This window comes from Triturus cristatus, unplaced genomic scaffold (genome assembly GCF_964204655.1).
Source record: "Triturus cristatus unplaced genomic scaffold, aTriCri1.1 SCAFFOLD_166, whole genome shotgun sequence".
NCBI classification, from domain to species: Eukaryota; Metazoa; Chordata; class Amphibia; order Caudata; family Salamandridae; genus Triturus; species Triturus cristatus.
In genome coordinates this window covers 1839486-1856517 of record NW_028188130.1, presented here as the reverse complement: position 1 = coordinate 1856517, position 17032 = coordinate 1839486, and the positions used below count along the sequence as shown (strand labels likewise).

The following is a 17032-nucleotide window of genomic DNA, read 5'->3' as shown; positions in this document are numbered from 1 at the left end:
CAGGCTCGTGGAACGGTCAGCCCTTGCAAAGGTTGTGGATTCCACCAATGCAGAGAGTTGTATGCCCGACCGCTCAACAACACTAGGTCTTTTAATTGTCCGTGAGCCTGATTCCATTGACGTGCTAAGCACTCCTGAAGCGGGCGCATATGTAGTCTCGCGTGCGGGACTATGAAAATGCAGGAGACCATCATGCCTATCAACTGCATGAACACTCGCGCAGGAAGGGAGTGTTGAGGTTTGAACTTGGAGATCAGCAGTTGCATGCTGTTGATCCTCACTAAATTTGGCTGAGCCGTGGCTGCCAGAATGTTTATGGTCGCGCCCAGGTACTGTCGTACGTGTGCGGGTTGGAGATGTGATTTTGGGTAATTTAGTGAGAATCCCAGATTGTGAAGAAGGTGAATGGTGAGGGACATGTGGCTGGCACATTGCTGGGCTGACTTTGCCTGAACAAGCCAGTCGTCCAGGTAAGGGAAGACGTGAATGTGTTGTCTCCGTAGATGTGCAGCCACTGTTGCTAGGCACTTGGTAAAGACCCTGGGTGCTGTTACTCCGAAGGGGAGAACTTTGAACTGATAGGGATGCCCCTGAATAGTGAACCTGAGATATTTCCTGTGCGATGGGTGTATGGGTATGTGGAAATGCGCATCTTTCAAGTCCAGTGTGGCTAGGAAGTCTCCCTGACTGAGTAGCGGGAGAACCTGCTGTAGGGTGAGCATATGGAAATGCTTTGAGAGAATGTAGTGGTTGAGGGGTCTCAGGTCTAGTATAGGTCTGAACAAACCGTCCTTTTTTGGGATTAAGAAGTACAGAGTGTACACCCCTGTCCCCTGTTGGTTGACGGGCACGACCTCTATTGCACCTTTTTGCAGCATACTTAGCACTTCCTGCTGCAATAATGCCAAGTGCTCTACGGACATAGGACGGTGCTTTGGCGGCATGTTGGGTGGAGTGGACGTTAATTCGAGACAGTAACCGTGCTGGATAATTGACCCACCTGTCTGTGGTGATGGTTTTCCAGGCTGACAGGAACTGTTGGAGTCTCCCCCCGACAGGTGTTACGTGGTCGGGGGGCATGGAGAGGGCGTCACTGTTTGTTTTTGGGGGAGGATCTGGTGTTGCCGTACCCACGTCCTCTGCCTTTGGTGCTGGAGCCACGATATCCACCTCTGGTGGTTTTATCATAGTTACTTTGTGTGCCCCCTTTAGTGTACTGCTGCTGTGACCCCTGACCTCTAGCTGCTCCTCTATTCCCGGGGCGACGAAAGGAGCCACTACGAAACTGCTGCGTCTGCAGAGCCCCCATTGATTTCGCAGTGTCAGTGTCTTTTTTGATTTTTTTGAGGGTAGTGTCAACTTCAGGGCCAAATAAATAGTCTGGGTTAACTGGTTGATTTAGGATATTGTTTTGAATCTCAGGCTTGAAGCCTGAGATTCTCAACCATGCGTGCCTCCTCAACATGACGCTTGTGTTGATTGCCCTCGCAGCAGTGTCGGCTGCATCCAGTGCGCACTTGATGGATGCATTGGTAAGGAGCTGTCCCTCTCTGATAAGAAGCTCCGCTGCCTCTTTATATTCATCTGGCAAATGTTGTAGCAGTGATTCTAGTGTGTCGTAGTGGGACCTATCATAACGGGCCAGGAGTGCCTGTGTGTTGGCAATGCGCCATATGTTTGCTGCTTGCGCTGCAATCAGTTTGCCGGATGTCTCCAGCACTTTGGACTCCTTGTCTGGGGGAGGAGCATCACCCGTTGTTTGTGAGTGGGCTCTTTTGCGAGCATTAGTCTAAAGGTAACTGACCCCTAATGTACATAGGGTCTCCGGGTGCAGGCTTGTATTTCTTTTCGATCCTGGGGTTCAGCACCCGTGCCCTGGTTGTTTCTTTAAAAATGTCTTTGGCAGGTTTTAGAACTCCTTTTAACATGGGCAGAGTTTTGACAGTTTTTTCAGAAGAGGCAAAAGTGTCCACCAAGAAGTCTTCTTCGACAGTGTCAGAATGGAGTTCGACTCCATGATTGGCAGCAGCCCGTTCTATGAGGGCATTAAAGGCAGCAGTGTCCTCTGTGGGAGATGTCTTTATGTTATAAAGCTGCGTGTCATGGGTATCTGTTGCGGCACCCTGGTCGGTGGGGTCATCCCATGCCTGATCTGGGTCTTGCAGGGGATCATCAGGATCAATATCCCCAGGGTAGGTGGTATCATCCCCTACATAGTCCTCTCCTGCGTCTGCCTCTGAAGGCGTAGGAGAGAAGGACGGTGGTTCCTGATGGAAGGGTTGAAAGTGTTCATGAAGCACTGGCTCTGATCCTGCCGGCAATTTGTGTTTGAGAGGAATTTTGTAGGAGTACAATCCCCTCTCTGGCGTGATTTTCCGCTTGCGGAGCATCAACCTACCAGTGTTGGCGTCGATAAATTGTGCCTGTGAAGGCTCGATATCCGTTTGTGGGGACTGTGTTTGGCGGACACGTGTCCGAATCTCGAACAGTTTCGGCACCGTGGGTGGCAGCAACCCAAACGTGATGTTGGCCGGCGCAGAGTGGGACTTCGCAGGCTTGTGCTTATCGGGACCCGACGTAGAGTGGAGGGTTGCCCGTTCTCTGATGCGTTGCAACGATGCCGAAACCTGTTGCACGGTGAACGCAGATGGATCCTTGGAACCGATCGGCACCTTGGAGGTAGGCGTCGAAGCGGCATCCGACTTCTTTGGAGTCATGGGGTCGTCGATCCGAAGGGAGGTATCGACGCTCGTTGTAGTCGATGACTTGGCAGGCGCCGCCGTCTTCGACGTCGACGCAGACGGGGTGGCCACCTTGACTTTCGTGGTTTGGGACGTAATCTTCGGTGCCAGAGGCCGAGGCGCCTTGTGGGGACTGAGGGCCTTCTTCTTCGGCTCGGCACCCGTATCCGCTGCGGTGAGCTCGGCACCGAAATCCCTTTTTGCGCGTTTGGAGCCGATGACCTTTGCTGGTGTCGAAGGAGTGGAGGGCTTCGCGGCCTTCGAGCCGATTGCAACCAGTTTCACTTTCGGTTTCGATGGAACTGGTGCGATGGATGGTTTCGCTGAAGGGAATCCAGTCTTCGATAATAATGGCTCTTGTGAAATGTTCGAGGCCGGGCCTGGAGGCGGGGCCGAAGAACCGTGAGATTGATCTTGGGTAAGGCCCGAAGGCGATCCCTCGACCTGAGCCTTATGACGACTAATTCTTTCGGCCTCCGTATCGACGGGTTGGCCTAGCTCTTCACTTGAGCTATCTTCCTCGGCCCCAAGGGCCTCATCGTAGTCTCCTACCTCTTCGACGACTTCTTCTCCCTGAAAGATCACCTCATCGTCGTCTTCCCATCGGGAGTCGTGTTCGGAAGCGGGGCTGGAGTCTACGTCTTCCACGCTCTCGGCGTCCTCGTCTTCGGTGCTAAAGATGTTGGCCGGGGCAGGCGCCGATTGCTGCGCCTCCAATCTCGCTGCCCGTCGATTCCGGAGAGTCTTTTTCGAGCGGAACCTGGCACAGGCCATACATTTCGACTCATCGTGATCCGGTGAGAGACATTTGTTGCATACCGGGTGGACGTCGATGTGTGGGTATTTCGCGTGGCATAAAAGGACATCTTTTGAAGGGAGTCCTCGATTCCATCGTCGATCGAAGTTCGATGCTCGGACCAAGCGGGTCCGAAAAGCTTGAAGAAGGTGCTAAAGCACTAAAGAAACTAGTCGATACCGAACGGGAACATTACCGACGATAACTAAAGGCCTTTTGGCCTTAAACTGAATTTTCCTAACTTGAGCTAAGATGAGCACATCCGAACCCAATGGCGGAAAAAAAACAATCTAAGGATGGAGAGGATGCCCATGCGCACTGTAGTCCAGGGGAGGAGCCACCTATCTCGTGATACTTCGAAGACTCTTCCAGGACAATGTGCAATCATCCGGACCCAACACTAGGCGGCGATCTATGCACAGATATGAATTCAGCAGCCCACATGCCTCGAACATATTTTTTCCTTGCGTCTAGTGTCTGTCATTTGGATTTTGAGATGGATTTATTTTATCTTTTGCACATAAGTGATAAAAGTATATAGTAAAAAGGGGGGGGGGGGGGGGGACAACAAGTGGACTTATACAGGGGCAGTATGCCTTCACCTTGCACACGTTTTTTGCACATGCAGTTATTTAGTGATTTGTAGAAAGTGCCTTGATGGCTCACAATGCACTGAAAAAGAAGACACTCGAATCCCTGGTAGAACGCTGCACTATTGAAGGCGGTGTACTAGAGAGGAGGATGGAATACCTCGAAAGCCCGCCGTAGTTCAAATAACTCTTGAAGTATAACACGGGGGACATTAAGACTACGGGACTAAGATTCGAGGAGAGCGCAATATTTTAACAAGAAATATATGTTGGATCTTTGGACCACACTAAAAACAGACTTTAAAATGAACAAATGAAAGGCAAGAGGATGATTCTATTTCATCTATATGTAAAGGATAAGTAACCAAGAGAAGTGAAACCCGAAATGACTGAGAACAATCAGTTTGTTACGATAAAGATGGGAGTATAAGTTTAACCATCGAAACGCGTTGACGCTTCTGCAGGCACAATCTAAGAACCAACATAGACTTGTAGATACAGATGAGATCAATGTATCACTAGCTGCGTTTTATAAATTACAGTTCCATATGATGTGCAATAGTAAATGACAAGGTGTTTTGTCTTCCATATTTTGTTGTCTCCGTTATGCTGGTCATAACCGTTTTTGTAATTTGAACGGATACATTTTCCTCTGTATTGTATGATTTGTATTTTAAGTTGTCTTGAGTCATAATTGTGACTCTGATTTTTTAAATTCTTTTTAATAAAATACAATTTAAGTGTAAGAATTGAACATGGTATTCTATAATTAACAATTTGCTATATTCTCTGAGGTGTTCAAATATGCAAAAGGCATAGGGTAATTATTGTTCATTCAGAACATATTGTCAGGTCAAGGGGATTATTTCTGTTCTTATCACATCATAACACTCAAGGAAACAAAATATTTTAATAGTCACTCATTTGTAAGTGATACAAATATTTAAATGGGGTGTGAAATTCTATAAACGTTTGCTGGCGAGTCAGAAATGTTGGAAGATTATTAAAATGACATCCAAGGCCTGCCAGGAATGCTGCAAGCAAGGTCACAGAAGCCAGCTTGTGAAAGTGAAACAGAAGCGGCTTCCGCCAGCACGAGGAACGTGACGGAAGGTCTGTAAACATGCTGAAGTTTGCACTGGTTTCCAATCATGTAGGGACGCAGAGATACTACATTATTAGCCTTCACTCCAGTTTTTATAAGACAAAAAAGGATCAAAAATTGCACACAAAAAATAACTTCTAAAATAGGACTGCTGTACCTAAGCTCTGAAAATAAAGTGTTATATCTAGCACCGGATACAGCATTTGTTATGCTGTTTTATAGCGCTGTACCAAACAGGTTATACATCATCCGGTTGACAGTACTCAATTTAATTCCCCTTGGGAAGGATGAAGGGTCAAGTCAAGGTCGCACCAATCAAACTGTCACACACACAGCCCAACACCCAATGCTAACTTTGAGCGTTCTGGAAGGGCCACTTCGAAATGAACAGTTCTCATTTCAAAAGATACTCTGAACGAGGAGTATATGTATTGTACTTACTGGAGATACTGAATGGGGTACAAAATCATTTTAAGGCTGGAAAACTGTTTATGGTTACATTTGCAGAAGAGATACAGCACCTCAAAGTCTGACGAGAAATTGCAAGTAAGACCGTCATTGGTTCTTAGATTTGCGGCCTGAGCGGTTTTAGGACCTCCCGTTATTTAGGCCTCAGCCATTCTCAGCGCCTTCTGACACCATCTGTCAATATACTGCTGGTTATGAGAATGCCTTGGCAATTGTCTTGTTGAAGTCAGGGGAGGAAAGCAAGTGAAGACAGCAAATGGAGCGGATACTTGTTAGCGTGCACAGTCTATAGAGGGTAACGTCACAAGAGTAGAACAAGATTTTTAGGTCCCACCTGAGCCAGCGCATGCGCTGCGCTAGCGAGACTTTTAGTGAGTGGGCTTCAGAAAATGCTTCCACACGCTTTTGCTGCCCTAAAGCTTGCGGTTACGCGCGCAGGTGCACGCTTACGAGCAGAGGCGCCATCTGGCTTTCCTCATCATGCTCATTAAGCGCAACGCTCGCAGCGCGCGATCACTTGCACTATCGCGGCCGCGTCACATTCACGGCCGCGCGGCCAGTGCTTGTTTTTCTTTGTTTCTGCATATGCCTCGCTTAATCTTTGTACAAATTTGCCCAGCAAACTGTTACATTTGTTTAGCAAGTTTTTTTTTTTTTTTTAAATAGCAGAAAGTCGTGGCCCAACGGCATAGATAGCTTGTAACAGGTTCAGATTAGTTTACGCATGTTTTTTCTTTGTTATGGGCAGATGTAGACTAACTGGTTTTCTCAGCATCACAGAGTGTTTAGGAGAAGCCGTGATTCGAATTTGAAGCCCAATGTTGATAGGCCGCTGGTCTATCTACCAGGCACATATTTTCTCGTTTGGGCTCTCAATGAGTGTCTCTTTGACCCTGCCACAGAGTTACTTTTGGTCTCTCTCAATTTTGGTACGCAGTCCTCCACAGTTTGTGCGGCGCCAGTCTCCCAGGCCTCTGCCCTCTGTGGACTCGCTACACTCCCAGCGCACAGCCCTCTGCTGCGCGACCTGTGTGCACGCCTCTACCTCAGTCCGTTGCCGAAACACAAGTAGGAAAACTTAAAGGGGCGATAATAGCCTCATGTTACGCAGAGCGAAACTAGACGTGTGTAATCACATCACCCATTCTGAGATAAGTACACGGTTAAGAGCTGTAAATCACATGAGAACACAGCCAGGGGCCCGAGAACAACCATTTTAATTTGAATCCACAGAGGGTCAGTCTTGATAAAGCTATATTTAGCCTAGCAATGTGATCTGCGTCTTACTACTTTTTTTTATTCTTCCCAGACGCCTTTTTTAACCAGATTTTTATTAAAAGGTTTCACAACTACGACTGAGCGTGTCATTCGAACATTTTTCCTAAGACTGTATTTCTCTTTTTTCTCGCCTCAATAAAGTGTGTTGTGACTTTTTTTTGTGTAGAAGTTAATGCAATGCTAAGGTCGCCTCAAAGCGCTCATTTGGGAAAGGACAGGCAGAAACGAGCATTGGCATAGAAAATAGGTCTCGCCTTTGGGACCTTATAAGTGTTAAGTTATCCAGCACAATAACCTTGGTGCAACAACATCAAGTGTTGCATGGCTAAACACTTATAAGGTCCCAAAGGCGAGACCTATTGGCTATGCCAATCCTCGTTTTAATAGAATGTACATTTTAACGCAGAGCTTTCAAGGCCAATTATGGACTTCAAACTGGTGTATGAAGACGTGGTAGCTGAAATAAAATTCAAATTCTTTTTGCAAAGTCTCAATAAGAAGTTCACAGAGTTGCCAAAAAAAACAGCTTTAACTGCAGCAGAGAGAGAACTTGATTACCTCGAAAATTGTCAGACAAAGCCTTTCAGATGCACCTTTCTGGTCTTCCCAGAAATCACCCAATTTCCACCAAAAACCAGTTTGCTTACACCCCAATTGTATACCCGATCCAAATTCTCAGCGGTCCTTTGCATGGCATTATTCTCCAGCTTGACTGGTTTCATGAACAACTTTAATATGTGCATCCCTCCTCTTTTTTCAAAGTCTAACAGCCACATTCTTGTCCTTGTCCTTTTTTATAAGGGTCTCAAGTAGCTCTAGGTAAGCATGATGGCGCAGAAACATTCTATTAAGCCAGTCATGCCACTGAAGATCTGATTCAATGGCTGTTGGAACAATGTAAAAAAAAAAAAAAAAAAAACCACCACCTTTCCTTTCATAGTACAAAGCCCTTGGCTAATAATTTAGAAGAAACGCATCCTGCGGTGTACACTTACTCTTTCTTGTCTCCTGGTGTGTGCTCTAGTAGGTGTGTTTTTACATCTGCGATGCTCAGCTTTTCACTCACGCCAACCAGAAACTTCTGGGCTTTGGAGTCCACATCTCCCACATCTACGCCACCTTCATGGTGGAAGAGTACGTAGTCCCCTTCACGAGCAGCATAGATGCAGACGTAGAACTCCTCCACCTAGAAAATAAATTAGCAGCTTTAACGTTTAGTGCCACCCGTGGCCTGTTTCTAGCGTGGACCCCTCAGTGCAAACATGGCATCAGCCTAAGACCTACTTCAGCTCACAACATGCACAGCTCTAAGCAACAATCCTCTTCCCATACACAAACAACTAACACTAAAACCTTAACTGGTAAAATAGGTCGAAGGGACCTGTTAAAGCATCAGTGTGCCACGTGTAAGTCACAGGTTTGAACACTCTCAGATAAAAGTAAAAGGCAGTACCAAAAAGTTAAGTGCCAACAACATCGCTTTTAAACTGCAAAATTCGCATCAGCAATTATATCCCTGAGGTGATGTGATCCAGCTTTATACAGCACTTCATAAGATGTTGAGCTTGTCGGTACGCGCATTTAAACTTTGAAAAATCTACATCTGGGGCAATATCTGAGGTACAAGGAGGAAGAAATGTGCCAAAGACAGACTGCTTGACCAGAGTTAGACTTCAAGTGTCCTGCAATCTTCTAAAAGCAGGGTTAGAACATAGAATTTTTGGAGGGGGGGGGACGGGAAGACCTTAATGACAAGGTTACACCATAGTTTCTTTATAGCACAGTCAACATATTTAATTAGCAATTAACACCATTTCAAGCAGATGGTGTGAAAAATGAGTGGGTTACAGAAAAAAGGATGATAAAAGTGTAAACTCGAAAGCATGGCAAGGAATGGACCCAAACGTTTCAGGGAAAAGGTTATTTTAAAAAATGATCATGATCAGATTGCACTAAACTGAAATAAAAGTAACATCGTATTTTTGTAAACTTTCACATATTTTTTTTTTCTCAAATGCAAAAGGTTCATGACTGTATAAAAAGTATAAAAAAAAATAAGACAAACGCAAGACACTATTTTATCACCAGCGTGTATCTCTCACTTTTTTTTGGGAGGGGGTGGGGGGGCGATTGGTCGTTGCAGCACGGTATGACATGGTTATAGAGAATTCACTTTATTGTATTTTTATAAAACGCTTACAATACAGGAGCTATTCCTGAGAGAGGGTCTTTCTCGAGCAGCCCTTTTAATTTCCGATTTGGAGGAGGTCTTCGCAGGTTTTCGGGCAGTCTCTACGCAGGTTAGAAAAACAGCCTGAAGTTCTCACATAGCCACAGTCAGTCTGATCCCCTTAAGAGCTGCTTATTCAGAAACTTGTACTTTAAAAGTAACTGGAATGTTTTGGTCCCTAAGCATCCTTGTTACATGGCTGTACAGGGGACTGCAGCGAAATGAGGTTAAACTGCAGTTTCAATAAATATGTCAATTCTGCTCGACAAACGGGTGGAGGGAATCTCTTATGTATGCAGGCTAAAGTTAGGCCATCTTTACGTTACCGTGCTATACAAAGAGGAGGTCGGACCAATAGAGTAAATATTAAAACACATTTTTGATAGGGATAAAATATATGTTACAGAAATTATGCGTCGGCAGGTAGGTTTTCTAAAAGTTAATACGTGACAAGACTAAATATAGAATACAAAAATAATCGATTTTCCCCACATCAGCACAAATACAGAAAGTAAACGGAATCCTGCAACATCATTGCAGTGGCTTTTACCCCCACATGGACTGAGACGAAGGGCAAAGCTGCAGCGGCTGTTCAGCACACTCGCTTAGCCACTTTCACTGACAAAGCCTCACAATGCTTAAAAAGGCAAAGGATTTGGTCTCCTTCATAATTATTCACGCACAACCATACCAATCCTGCCAACAGACAACACATTACAACCACAGGCAGCACCTCAGTCAATGCACACATAGTGGGGGTGTACTTCCCTACTAGAGCCATCGGATCCTTTTGACAGCCTGGATTCACAGCCTGTGCCAGTCTTGGATCTGTGCGGAATCCTCAAAAACAAGTTTGGAAGATACCCAGATTCGGTTATGGCTGCAAGGCCATATTTATAGCAGGCTAAATGCTTCACTTAACTGTTTCCCGATACCTAATCCATGATGTTCTGAAACTTCCCCTCCTTATTCTGGGAGACCAGAACCTGAGAAGGCATCAACATTAAAAAATCCTGCAAAAACTCCTCTTGTAGAGCTCTAGCACTTACTGCTCCCACTAGCGAGTGAAGTAATTCACTTGATCTAGAATTGGTTTCCAATATTCTAAACAAATCTCCTCCTTTTTTTTTTTAAACTTTATTTTTCGTTTTCCAACAAACAATCGCAATACCCCCCCACCCCCCCCGACATCAGAGCAACAAATCTCCTTCCATCAACCATTCTCCCGGTGAGCATGAATGACATCCTGAAATTAACCACCTGCTCCTCGTCACCATCACCAACTGATTGAACAAAGCTCGAGTTTTCCTGCTCAATTGACATAAAAAAAATACTCCAAATATATCCTTGTATGACCTAGCAAATGCCACCCTTCAATCAGTACTTTACTCATGCTATCCCCACTCTACCTACCCAGTCAGTGCCGTCCAAATACAGCACAGTATCACTACCACCAACCACAAATTGATATCCAACTCTCCAGTCAGAATCCTGAACCCTTCAGAACCTTGACACCTCCAAACGTAAAACCTAATCTTCTCCCGGAGGTCATACGTTCAACAACTAGTCCGATTTGTCAACTTCCTACTCTCCCCATCAGGTACTAACTCCTTGGGGATCTCAACAGCTGACTTCCCATCCTGCTTTACAACAAAATCTTCCCTATTTCCCTTCGTCTAACTGCTGTCTTTTTAGCTCCTTCGTCATCCTATCCCTGCTCTCCTCATTTTTTTATGTCTTTTCGTCAACCTCCTCTTTTTCCACATGACTCACTTCGATCACCCAATATGTCTGTGTGCACAACTAAAACAGGGCTCACACTGTCATGCGCCACCTAGGATCATTTAATTTCAAAATGCTTCACTCCCCTTATTCTTATTTCTCAAGTTTTATCCTGCCTGTTCTCATTCTTCAACCGGTCTCTTTGAACAAACATCACAGAACTTTACCTTAATATATCATATCAGCTATCTTACTGATGTTACCCAAAAATAGCCTATTCGGCATCTAAGGAAATGTACCCCTAACTGACAACAAGACAGTCGCTCTAGCACTTGGTTGCCAGTTTCCTATCTCCATTTTCAACAATATTAACTAGGAACATTTCAAAGTTAGGGATCCAGGCCAATTGGTGAATAAATAATAAAAAAGGTCAAAACCGGGATAATAAAAATTAATACTCGGTGGGGGGGGGGGGGGGGGGGTGTTCAGCCTTGGGGGTTAGATGTGTGTGTAAAGAAAAGTGTGTGTGTGAACGAATGCATGCATTTAAGGTTGTGCGTGTGTTTGCATGTGTGTACGCTAGACAGTAGGAGCAAGTATGTGCAAGAGAGTGGGTGTGACGGAGTAAACTGCTGTGCAGGTCATTGCATGTGTAGGTGGGTAGGTAGGTAGGTGTCCATGTGGGTGGCTGTTTAGACAGTTTTGTAGTTTATCAAGGTGAGACACCTCTGCACTCCTATGGGTACGTGTAGTAATTTATCTAAAAAATTAGGAGCGCTGTATGGTAATAGTAATCCCCCTGTAGAGTTCTTTCAATCTGGCACACACCGTAATCCCCCTGTAGAGTTCTTTCAATCTGGCACACACCATGTAAGCTTTAGCTGCGGCTACAAATCAAGCTTCCACGTCCCAGTGCTTCAGAGTCCTGGCAGGCTGCAATCAATCACAAGTCATCATTTAAGGAGGGATCCAAGTCACAGTATAAACCAAATGCTCTTTCCAAAAACAAAAATAAATCACTTCATGGGGACAACTAAGCAAAGGCTCAAGGCAACATCCAAAAATGCGTTAGAATCTAAATAAATGGCGCCTCGGGGCTAACCATTTGCCCCCACCTCAGTGGAAAAACAAATCATGGAAGGTTAAGCAAAATTTCGAGTAGATTTCTGAAACAATTTCTACAAGACGCGTGCAGCGCCTGCATTTTCAAGTGTGAGACAGTCACTCAGCAGACAACAGCAACTGCAGTCTAATCGATAGGCAGCCGCTTGCTGCATGGATGAAGGAAGAAGCCAGAGGTAAGTAGCTGGATCCTACAAAGAGAGAGGCTTCCACACAACCGGAGAACTGGATACTTCAGCACAAGATCCGGGTTTGTTCCCTAGTGTCCCATCACCCTGGAAGCCCCTCACTGAAAATGTAACCCAACCAGTCCATGCTGCCATATTCATGGAGATCAATGCACCAAAATGCCTGGGGTAGCGGAAGTGACGTCACATGCCCCTTGACCTTCACTTCCACACATCTACATACATACATATGCTTATACATGCGCACACACTGTCTTACATAAACACAAAACTGCAAGCACGAAGACAACATACAGGCATTTAAAATAATTTGTTTTTACTTACCTCAGCTGCCAGGGAAAGTCAAATTCCAGCAATCTGTACCCCATTTTTATTAAACTAGTAACGAATGATGTAATATAAGTCACCATTAGTAGAATAAAAAAATTGTCAAAAATCGAGGTCGAGTGAAGACCCCACCGACATCCATAAGGAAGAGATGCTTGTGTTCCTAACATTGATTTTGCCACTGATGCCAGGGGTGGCCAGGGGTCGCAGTAGCGACCTCTAAATAACGTCCATGGCCATATTCATACACTTCTCCATTCTTCCTAAACTGTTTCAGGACTTTCCCTGCGTAACATATCAAAAAGTAAAACAAATTCTGCGAGATACTACTGCTCTCGAAGCACAGTTATCCAGGAGGATCCAGCTCCAGTTTTTTTAGTAAAAAAAATACAAGAATTTTCAGCTGTGAACTCGAAAGATTTGAATAGTGGCCAATACTTCAAATACAGAGTATCTCTGAACAGTGGCTTTGAATCAAGGGACTCTACCCACCTGTGTGTGCGCAACAAATGGCTCAATCAAAAAATTCTTCAAAACGCCTTTGGCTTTAGCAATCTGTCAACAAAAAAAAAAAACAAGATACAATTAATGAATCAACATTTCTGGGCAGTCTAGACAAATTATATGCTTAACAATCGCTGTCGTGAAGGCTGCTGCCCCCCAAGCTAGTGATGGAGCAGGTAGAACAATTTTGTATACCTCCTCTATTTTGCATTAAAATACTAACTATATAACCTACTGATTATAATTTTACTAACGGAGTGCAGTGTGAAACTAAACCAACCATTTGCATACACCAATTACACGTGGCAAATTGCTATTTGCATGGCAAAATAACTAATAACTAAAATATGTACGCATATTAATAGTAGTACATGTGGTAATTAGGTAACGCATGATTTATGTTGCTTATGTGATGTTTGCGTTCCTGTTTGGATCCTAAAGGTGAGTATTATCGCTTTAAATGTTGCTATATGCTAGGAAAATACTAATAAATAAAGGGATTAGTGAGGGTTTAACATTAGAATCATAATTTCTTTGTATTAATTATTCTTTTGTGTTGGTTTCGCTTAAGTTGACATTTGGGCCTATCTAAAAAAAAAAAAATGGCGTCTGAAATAGATTTCAGAAGCGGCCACCGTCTCGTGAGCGTAATGCCTACTGCGCAGACTCAGATGGCTCCGTGAATTTCCTGACGACCTCAGCTCACCATGTCCCCGGTCATGGATAGGATCTTGGTGGACTGCCAAACTTCAGTCTGTAAAAACTGGTCTAAATGAACAATTGGGACATACAAGCAAACCTTAAACATTGTTGCATAAGGGCAACATGAGCTACGGAAGTGAACCGGCAAAATCCATGAGAACCTCATAGAATAAAAATCGGACGTTTTGCGATCAGCCAATCACAGACTCGTGTCGCCTGAAAAATGTTTCATGTTATCCCGAAATTTATTATAAAAAGAGTAGTAGAATAGGGAGGGTCACTGGCATTTTCCATTTTTCCGGGAACGCATTCGGCGGTTTCGATGACTGCACACCCTCTTTGACCCCACAGGCGATGACAGATGCTTGCACGATTTCTGGTCCTTTGGGACTGTAGCGTGCTGAGCAAAGAACTTTTGGACTTTGAGCTTTGGCCTGCTTTATTTGGACAATTTAACGGCTAATTCGGTTATGCAGAGCCAAATGAATTAGAGAAATCCAGATAGCAAGAATAGGTAAATATAATATCCTGCGATTTGTCTCACTTAAACCAGAAATTCTAAACATTTGATGAGACAAATGCTAATATTAATTGCAAACAATATTTAGATAAACAAATATCTGATTAACAGAAAATACGAGTTTGTGGTAATTAAATGAAGAAGGTAAAGGATTCGGAGTCTTAAAATGTGTTTTAGCTGGTTCTAAATCACCATCAACCAATCCAACTAATTGGTCCGTCGACCAAGTGGGTGGAGTGCCTTGATGTTTGGGATTAGGAATCTATAGGTGGTGAATGCTAAAAGATAACTTTTCTTCACTATAGGTTATACGGTGCCCCCCCCACATGTCCAGTGCTTGAATTATTGATCCCTCCTGTGTTGAGACTCGTGAGTGGAGATGTGTGAGTGTTGGTGTTATGGGCTCCACCAATGACTGCGTGAGTGAATGAGTTAGTGTGACGTCGGGTCTGCGACGCAGGAAGGATAGTTGTGATTATATATAATATATATATATATATATTATATATATATATATATATATATATATATATATATATATATATATATATATATATATATATATATATATTCCCCTTTTTCTCCGGTCTCGTGCTGGATCACTAACACAATTCTTATCTAGGATACTGGTAAAGATAACAAGCATTGAAAATGCAATAGGTCTCGCCCTAGTTTAAGTTAAAGCAATTCTGTTTGTAATTAGGTGGCTTTTTAGCTTTGCTTTTATTAGTGTTTTTCAAACTCATGTACATAACATGCATATGTATATATATATATATATATTCTCAAAAGGATTGCCACATGCTCGGAGATGCACTCAAGAGACAGAAGCGGGCCCCCTTAGCTTTCAAGAAGGTCCTTTATTGCATCGCAAACCGGATTTCATTTCAAATTGTTCAGAAAGGTCCAACGCGTTTCAAAGCTCCTGCTTCTTGTTCACGGACCGGCTGGTTGGAGGCGGTGATAACGTCATCTCGGCAAGCCCCTCGTTAAATAGTAGTTGACTGCCCCCAGGTGGGTTGGATCTGTATTCAGTCTGAAGGTATCCTGGGACTTGTAGGATTGAGCGTTTCTGCCACAAAACATAAGTAACAAAGTATTAATCCTCTAGTAGGTATGAAATGAATTACGGTTTAAATTTAAAGCACAACTTTGTCTCTTCTGTTCAGCTAAGGGGGCCCGCTTCTGTCTCTTGAGTGCATCTCCGAGCATGTGGCAATCCTTTTGAGAATGTATGTAATATATATATATATATATATATATCTATATATATCAAAAGGCAAGCTTTGTTGAACACAAAGACGCCGCACTCTTCCTGAGTTTATAGTATTAAGATTTTATTTGCTCTTCACCTACGCTTTTCGAACTATGACAGTTCTTGGTCACGGTAGTATACAAGAGTCCCTTCTCACTTTCCTTATTTATACCAGAACACCACAATTACCCACAATGAGGCATTATGGGTATGGTAGTTCTTTGTACACAAAATGTATTAATTACATTGAGGATTTGGCGTCGGGTCTGAGTGACTAAGTGGGCACTTATGTCTAAGGATGAATGTGGTGCCTGAGTGGCAAAAATGGTCTATTTGGGCAACTTGACATAACAATTCAATAAAGATATTTGTAGTAAATATCTGAATTTTAGCGTTTAGTCGCAAAGCATATCCAGGGAGGTTATGTGTAATTGTCAAAGTTGCTGAGGATTATTCAAATAGACAATATGGCTGATATGCCATTGGTGAACTTATGTTTCCTTACTGTGACAATAGGATGACCACGCAGTACCTCTGACATCGACAGTAATCCTCTAATGTATACAAAAATTATAATCTTAGTGAACTAATTTGCATTTAAGTTAAACTCTATCAATTCAAAATGTGTCCAGGGGAGCTTCTTTTGGCTGGAATAAAATGTCAAATGTTTATAAAGTTTTTACAAATGTACATAAAGTTCATCATCTCCGTTCAATCCTCCAGGGATTTTTGTCTTAAAGCGGATGATTAGTTTTGATTCTAATCGTCTCAGTTTTTGAGTCCTATTGCCACCTCTTTCATGTTCTTTGATGCATGCAATGCCCGAGTACTTGATGTCCTGCCAGTTCTTTCCAGTATGGCTCTGTAGATGTTTAGTCATTGCATATGTCATGTCATTGTTTTGTATTGCGCGTATATGTTCAAGGATACGCTTTTTCAGCGGGCATATTGTCGATCCAATGTATCTTTTTCCACACAAGTTGCATTCAATCAAATAGACCACAAATAGAGTGTCACAGGTAATCTTGTCTTGGATTGTGAATGTGCGATCTCGAGGGTCTTTGATGGATTTTAGATTCTTGCCTATTTTACATGCTTTGCATGTCATGCATTTTGTGAATCCTTGTGGTCTTACTTCAAGCCAAGATTTCGTTGTTCTATTTTCAAAATGGCTGTTTACCAGTGTGTCTTGAAGTGACGGTGCCTTCCTGTATGATATTAGAGGATGACTTCCGATTGTTGGTCCAATGTCAGGATCCTTTTTAATGACGTTCCAGTATTTTAGCAAGATTTTTCTGATGTTATAGCTTTCCTTTGAGTAAGTTAAAATCAGTCGAGGTCTTTCTTCAGTAGTTTCTTTTGCTTTCTTTCTTACTGTCAAAGTTTGTGCTCTTGTTTTTTGTCTAGCTTTGTTTTCTCCTCGTGTGATGTCACTCTGTTTATATCCTCGTGAGGCAAACCTTTGTTTGGTATCCAGAAATTTA

The 17032-nt window shown here is 43.5% G+C and overlaps 1 protein-coding gene across 2 annotated transcripts in view; it reads right to left on the bottom strand.

The window, feature by feature from the left end:
* Window positions 1–17032, bottom strand: part of LOC146769587 (ATP-citrate synthase-like) — a 229210-nt gene that overhangs the window by 17002 nt on the left and 195176 nt on the right. For both annotated transcript variants that reach the window (XM_085640494.1, XM_085640493.1), the window contains exons 4-5: window positions 13060–13122; window positions 7974–8164 (exon numbers count right to left, since the gene is read on the bottom strand). In XM_085640494.1, coding sequence (XP_085496620.1) covers window positions 7974–8164; window positions 13060–13122 — 254 coding nt within the window. The remainder of the gene's footprint in view (window positions 1–7973; window positions 8165–13059; window positions 13123–17032) is intronic.